The sequence below is a fragment of the Lutjanus erythropterus genome, unplaced genomic scaffold, assembly GCF_056507025.1.
Source record: "Lutjanus erythropterus isolate fLutEry1 unplaced genomic scaffold, fLutEry1.hap2 Scaffold_179, whole genome shotgun sequence".
NCBI lineage: Eukaryota > Metazoa > Chordata > Actinopteri > Lutjaniformes > Lutjanidae > Lutjanus > Lutjanus erythropterus.
The window spans coordinates 1-7,500 of NW_028146656.1; the positions used below are offsets into that span (position 1 = coordinate 1).

A 7,500-nucleotide genomic window follows, 5' to 3' on the forward strand; every position below is an offset into this window, starting at 1 on the left:
ACGACAGACGGTTACCTCTGAACACATCAGCCCACAGCGTTTCTCAGAAACACAACAATCTCTCTGTCACCATCAGATCTGCTTCACTAAATACTATTAAAGTTCCCCGTCAGCTTGAGCTCCACGTTCTGTAATCTGCTTCCCACTTGTCCTCACAGCATCACGCCAAAGCTAAACTCTGCTCTTTGTTTTTCTGTCTGCAGCCGCCACTGCTCAACGAAGCAGCTGGAAACCGCAAGTTCAAATGCAGCGAGTGTGGAAAAGCCTTCAAATACAAACATCACCTGAAGGAGCATCTCCGTATTCACAGCGGTGAGTCGAGTCACACAATTAATAATCTCCCTGAATGACTCACCATGTTTTCTGAAGAGTCAGTCGATCTGTTTCACATCTGAACACCAACAGAAACTTTGATCTTTCTCAGGACGTTTTCCTTCACGACACAAACACGAATGAATCACATTCACACATTTGTGTCTAGTCATTCCTCTAAAATTTACTCTGATGCTGCTGATTAAATATGGATTATGTTGCCAGATTTGACTGACTGAGACTCAAACCTGCATAAACCTGCACGTCACTCTCTTTAAAACAGTTCAAATGTATTTATTGTCACACCTGAATGAGTTTTTTTTTTTTATAGTAAACTTGTTTTAAAAGAAAATTAGGTGTGAAGAGATTCTTTTGGTCAGTGGACCTCAAAAACCACAGCAACAATAATGAAACCAACCTGTAGCTCTGTGCGGCTACATGCTAACATCAACATGCTAATATGCTGGCTGACATTAGCTAACTAGCAGTAAACACAAAGTGCAACTGAGGCAGATTAGAGTGTCATCACTTCTGCAGGTCATAAATCAAAGTATTGGACATATTAACATGTTGACTTTGATGATGATGCCGGATGAAACATCGGTTATTTTCATTACTGATTAATCTGATAATTATTTTCATTATTACTTTTAGTTTAGTAAAAAAAAATAAAAAATCCCAAATTGTGAAAAATGCTCCAAAGTGACATCTTCAAAAACCAATCAGCCAATTAATCTATTGCAAAAATAGCTGGCAATAAATTTAATAATCGATTAATAATCGATTAATTTTTGCAGCGCTAGCTAGCATGGCTAAAAATACCCCTGCTAACATTTTATTAAATTTTTTTCATCATCAAAGACCAAATGTGGCCAAATAATCATTCAACACAGAAAAAATAACAAATCAAGTAAATAAAAAAAAGTGCCCAAAACAAAAACACACAAAAAAAAATCACGGGGCACACAAAAACATTTTTTATCCAAAGAATCAAATAAAATCTGCCAACACAATCAAATAGAATTTATTTGAAACAAATCAATAATCAGTAATCAATGCTGTGTTGCAGGTGAGAAGCCATATGAGTGCTCCAACTGTAAGAAGCGGTTCTCCCACTCCGGCTCCTACAGTTCCCACATCAGCAGCAAGAAATGCATCGGTCTCATTGCCGTCAACGGACGAGTACGCAATGTAAACAACGGCAAGCCTGGCTCTTCCCCCAATTCCACAAACTCATCACCCGGAAGCCCCGCCCTCACCCAGCTCCGCCACAAACTGGAGAATGGGCGACCACTCGGCGCTCCGGACCAGCAGGTTCAGCTCGACATTAAGTCCGAGCCGATGGACTTCAACGAGTACCGGCTGCTGATGGCCTCTCAGCATGGGTTCGGGGCACCAGGCGTCTACTTGAATGGACGCGGTGGGAGTCCACTGGGCCTCCATGGCTCCACCCACAGTCCGCATCAACACCTGGGAGGCCTGGGGCTGGACTTGCCCCTGCTGGGATATGCAGGACCCTTTGGGAACAACCTGAGCGAGGTGCAGAAGGTGCTGCAGATTGTGGACAACACAGTGTGCCGGCAGAAGATGGATGGGAACCCGGAGGAGATATCCAAGCTGCGGGCCTACATGAAGGAGCTGGGGGCCCAAATGGAGGAGCAGAAACTGGCTCAAGCCGGCTTCCAGGTGGGGGGCCATGACAGCCCCACAAAGAGCATCATTGACTACACGCTGGAGAAAGTCAACGAGGCCAAGAGTCTGATTGATGACTCCAAGAGACAAGCGGATGTCAAGAAGGAGAAACCGAACCAGTCAACTGATCTGAGCAGTGAGGAGAAAGTCCATGACGGACAGAACCAGTTTCTGTCCTTCTCCTGCCAGTACTGCAAGGAGGCATTCCCCGGACCGATCCCGCTGCACCAACATGAGCGCTACCTGTGTAAAATGAATGAGGAGATCAAAGCGGTCCTGCAGCCATCTGAGAGCAGTCCCACCAGCCGCAGGGGGGCAGTGTCCTCTGAGCTGTCCAGTACCGATCGGTCCACCAGCCCCGTTAACCCCTTCAAGGACCATGTGTCGGTGCTCAAAGCATACTTTGCCATGAACACTGAACCCAACTCAGAGGAGCTGCTCAAGATCTCCATTGCTGTCGGCCTCCCTCAGGAGTTCGTGAAGGAGTGGTTTGCCCAGTGGAAGAGCCAGAACCACCATGGAGGAAGTCTGAGGAGAAAGTCACCCCCTCCCGATTGTGGTGGACATAGCCGGTCGCCGATGTCACATTCTGCTGCAGATTTACAGGGAGGCTCCACCAATGGTGACGCCTCGCACAGATTCACAAAGTCCAACCAGTTTACAGCCAACAGGCAGACCATAGGGGACAAACCACTAGACCCCCTGGACCAGCTAAGGAGTGACACTCCGTCACCCCTCAACCTGTCCTCCACCTCCTCCAAGAACTCTCAGAGCAGCTCGTACACCCCCAACAGCCTCGCTTCTGAGGACGCACATGGAGACATACCACTGGATCTGTCACTGCCCAAACACATGGCACTCAAGCGACCCCGGCCCAACGGTTTCATTATCGAGCGCAACGGCGAGGGACATGACCAGGCGTCCGGGCCCTTGGACCTGGTCAACATCAAGAAGGAGGTCTTGGGCTCTGATGGTGGAGCGAACTCTGTCCACCAGCTGGAGAAAAGCACCAGTCCCATCTTCGGGATCAACCCTTTCGTTGGCGGTCCTGTCTACACCTCTCTGCCACCTCACGGAGCATTTCCTCCACCCACCTTCATGTCTCCCGCCCAGGCCACCATCCCAGGCCTCAGGTCCTACCCAGGCCTCGATCCCATGAGCTTCCTGCCCCATATGGCCTACACCTACGCCACCGGGGCCGCCACATTTGCCGAAATGCAACAGAGGAGAAAGTACCAACGGAAACCAGGTTTCCAGGTAAATCCTGACTGGATGTTGTTCATGACTTCTGTCAACCAACAGGACAAAAATTTAATTGCAAAAATGAGTATGTATTGGTGTTTCCTATCATCCACCGTGGTGGTTAAAGTCTGGTTCAGGTCAGGGACGGCCAACCAGATTCTATGTAGAACCAACTGTCTGTAGGTTTTAATTCCAACTGTTTTGATAACTGATAAATCATTTGACTTTGAGATACACTGATCATTGTTTTTCACAGTTTTATAGACAAAACAACTAATTCATTAATCAAGAAAATGACTGTTATAGGAAAGACTTGAAAAATAGGTCCAAATGTGGAGTGTATGTCCTCGTGCCCCACGTTTGGACTTATTTTACACCTCAACATATAAATGAATCTGTTGATTATATTCTTGATTGATCACCTGGTCTATCTGTAAACACTCCATCCCACATGTCGTCCCTGCTCTGTTCTTTCTGTCAGTGTCTCCTGGATGAAGGGGACTTACCTTTAAGCTCCGTCCAGACTGGGATCATGAGGACGGCAGGGGGTTGGACAGAAGGTGTCTCGACAGGTGTGGATTATTATTAAAGTACCCTGTTTCTCTGTCTGTGTCTCTCAGGGGGAGCTGCTGGACGGGACGGCGGACTATCTGTCAGGCCTGGACGACCTGACAGACAGCGATTCGCTGCTGTCCAGGAAGAAGATTAAGAAGACTGAAAGTGGTATGTACGCGTGTGACTTGTGCGACAAAACATTCCAGAAGACCAGTTCCCTCCTAAGACACAAATATGAGCACACAGGTATATATCACATTTGGACACTTCTTTTTTTTTACCCCCCCACCCCTGATGCTTTGTGCCCCTCCCCCCTTCATTTCTTTGTTTCATTCTCTCCTGTTGAATAAGTCACATAGCCCCCCCCCTCCCCCCCCCCCCCCACACACACTCGTAGTTTCTTCTGTTTCTCTGTTTTGTTCTCTTTAAACGTGGCCTTTAACATGTTCCTTTCTTTTCAGCATTTTTTTTTTTGTGTGTGTGTTTGGGGGGGGGGGGGGGGGGCATATGTGCATATTAAGGATTACATAAACATTCAGCGCCCCAAATAAAATTCACACTGTGATATGTTTGTGTAGAGAGACGGAGGAGGAGGAGGTGTACATGTTTGCATGTGTTGCTATTTGTGTGTGTGTGTGTGTGTGTGTGTGTGTGTGTGTGTGTGTGTGTGTGTGTGTGTGTGTGTGTGTGCACTTGGCGAGATCAAAAGGAAATATTCATTACAGCAGAGAGATGGTCCATTTCTTCATTTCTGAACTGGAAACAAACAGTTTGTGATATGAATAAACCAGTAAACATCCCACAGTTCAACCATCAGTCAACCACGCAGGAAAATTTACAACATTATATACATCACATACAAGATATACATCAGATACATCAGATACATCAGATACATCAGATACTTCATGTACGTCATACAGTGATACATAATGGCACATGATTCAAAAAAACATGAGGCTGCAACAACAAGGAAAAACGATGAAATAATTATTTGACTTGATTGATTTCAAATCAATTTCAAATGAAGAAAGTTTCAATATAACATTTCTTTTAACTTCTTAGCCACCTTGCAAACAATATGTAACATATGTAGATGCATACAAACATATATAAATATATATGTATTTATTGTTAACAATTTATTTATCTTAATTTGAGTAAGTAAGCAGCTCCATATGATTATCAAATATCAGATATTAATGGACTCCAGGTGTCATATGTCCACGATAGCCAACATTCTTTCTTTTGTTTTTGTTCTGATTCAGATCTGTTTGGGGTTCTGTGCTTACAGAACACAGACGCGTTCTGATTGGCTGCTTGTTTGAAAAAAACTGCGGCTGTGGATGTATTAAGGACAAGAAAATATATTTTCAGTTATCTTCTTTTGTTTGTTTCTTGTCATTAACAAAAGTTTACAAGAGTCAGCCGTCATTAAAATCTTTAAATTTTGTTGAAAACTTTGAATGTTCAATTTTATCAACATAATATTTGATTAAGTTCTCTGTTAACTAACGTTAGCTAATGCTACCTGATCTAACTTAAATTAATATTGAACATTACAATGTTTAAACTACATTTGTGAGTTCTGTTTGTTAATGTACAACCTGGAGCAGATGTGATACCTGCAGCGTCATCGTCTCTGTCCACCAATCATCCATCCTAAAATCAACATAAAACCAGCTGTTTTTTTAGTGAAGTTTTGGTGGAAACAACAAATGGATGACCTCGCCTGAGTTCCACTACGTTTCTTTATCTGTTAACAAATCTTTTTTTTTTTGCTTTTTGTTAAATGTTTTCACAATTTTTTTCCTCTACTTTTTTTTATTGTAACCTTCTGAGGCATGCAGGCACAGATGAACCACATCTGATGTGTGAGATTAAATTGAGTGTTTTTTGAATGAAGTTTGGTGTAAACCACAGATGGATCGTTCTCACCTGAGCTTGTCCTGTTTCCTACCTCTCTTTCACTCTGTTGCATCATTCATCGTTCATGTCCGCCCCCCCCCCCCCCGTCACTCAGAGCAGGAATCCACTGTCTCGGTTATTTTTGCCTCCCGTGTGTGTGTGTGTGTGTGTGTGTGTGTGTGTGTGTGTGTTACAGTGAACTATGCCAGCTCTTGGTGGATGTTTGAGGTGTTCCAGGTCTATTTGTGGCTACAATCTGCCTGCATGTGTGTGTGTGATGAGCTGTGCATGTATGTGTGTGTGTGTGTGTGTGTGTGTGTGTGTGTGTGTGTGTGTGTGTGTGTGTGTGTGTGTGTGTGTGTGTGTGAGTTGGCATCAGTGGGGTGAAGCTGTGTTTTCAGTGCATGTGTGCGTGGGACGTGTGTTTGGACGGTGTTCAGCAGCAGACTGAAGGAGGACGATTTTGTAGTAACAGTGTGTGTGTGTGTGTGTGTGTGTGTGTGTGTGTGTGTGTGTGTGTGTGTGTGTGTGTCTAGGGTCCCTGCTCCTCTTCAGGTTTGCGTTTCCTCATGGTATCTCACCTCGATTCGCTGTTTGGTCCATAAAATAAAATGTCAGAAAATCTTGATCATATATCAAATATTCAGACTTTTTTAGTAAAAGAAAAAGACTTGAAATAGTTGATCAATAATCAGTATCTGACATATATATCTGTATATCTGACAGGCCAACACTGTGTATGAGTCTCGTTCTGATGATTAATGTTCAATTATTTCCTTTCTGTTTTTTGACTCAAACACATCAGAGGTTATTTGTGTCGATGCTGAACTTTACACTGTAAAATAAAACACTTTCTTTTTTATTTATTTATTTTTATTTTACAGATTTCAACAAATGAGATCTCATAATTATTTTAAACTTTATTCACAGTCATGAGCAGGTTACAGCAGTAAACTGTGGCAGGAAACAGTCATGACATCCTCGTATTTTAAAAGTATTTGTCTGTCAGGACAGAACATTTTGTGAAGAGTTTGTTTACTCTTTTTCTTTCATTAAGGGTCGTTCTAACTCATAATAACAATAATAATAATTTTATTCTCATACTGTTGTAACAATTAATCATGAGACACAAAACTATGAGATAAAAAGGTCAAGTTCACGAAAATGTCTCAAGAGCTTAATGGAAAATCAAGACCTTCATTTCCATTGATTAATAATTGTCATCGATCAGTTATTCTCTGTTATTATGGATTAATTATTGTTTTGGCCGATGACAATGATGAAAAACATTTTTCTGTATTTTTGCTTTAACAACTTTTGAGCAACAATTATTTGAATAACTAGTTTGTTCACTAACTTCTCTAAAGTCCAACAACGTCTCACTGCAGGAAATCACGTTACGATTGAACATATAGATTTAAACCACAGATTGAATTTAGATTTAAACCACAGATTGAATTTAGATTTAAACCACAGATTGAATTTAGATTTAAACCACAGATTGAACATATAGATTTGTGTATCTGGGCACAAAGTTTTCATTTTCTATGATACTCAGCACAACTTTGGTCCTTCACAGGATTTCACTAGATTTTTAAAATGTCTGATTTCACTCAACTTGTGATGCTTGTCGTGTTTTTTTCAGTGAAACTGTGGGAGGAGAGAAAAACTGTCAATCTGTCTCAATAATGTCACCAAAAACACTCAAGATTACAAAAACTGTCAAAACAAAATAATCAAATATAAAATTTACAGTTCTCAGAGTTGATTAACGTCGGTAATGATACAAAA

General features: G+C 42.3%; 1 protein-coding gene across 1 annotated transcript in view; it reads left to right on the forward strand.

Moving 5' to 3' along the window:
* Window positions 1–134: 134 nt before the first annotated feature.
* LOC146304016 (zinc finger E-box-binding homeobox 2-like) overlaps window positions 135–7,500 on the forward strand; it is a gene marked incomplete at its 5' end in the record, with an annotated part of 9,118 nt that continues 1,752 nt past the window's right edge. The window contains 3 exons of the mRNA XM_084714300.1: window positions 135–312; window positions 1,382–3,261; window positions 3,867–4,047. Of these exons, the coding sequence (XP_084570426.1) occupies window positions 135–312; window positions 1,382–3,261; window positions 3,867–4,047 (2,239 nt within the window). The remainder of the gene's footprint in view (window positions 313–1,381; window positions 3,262–3,866; window positions 4,048–7,500) is intronic.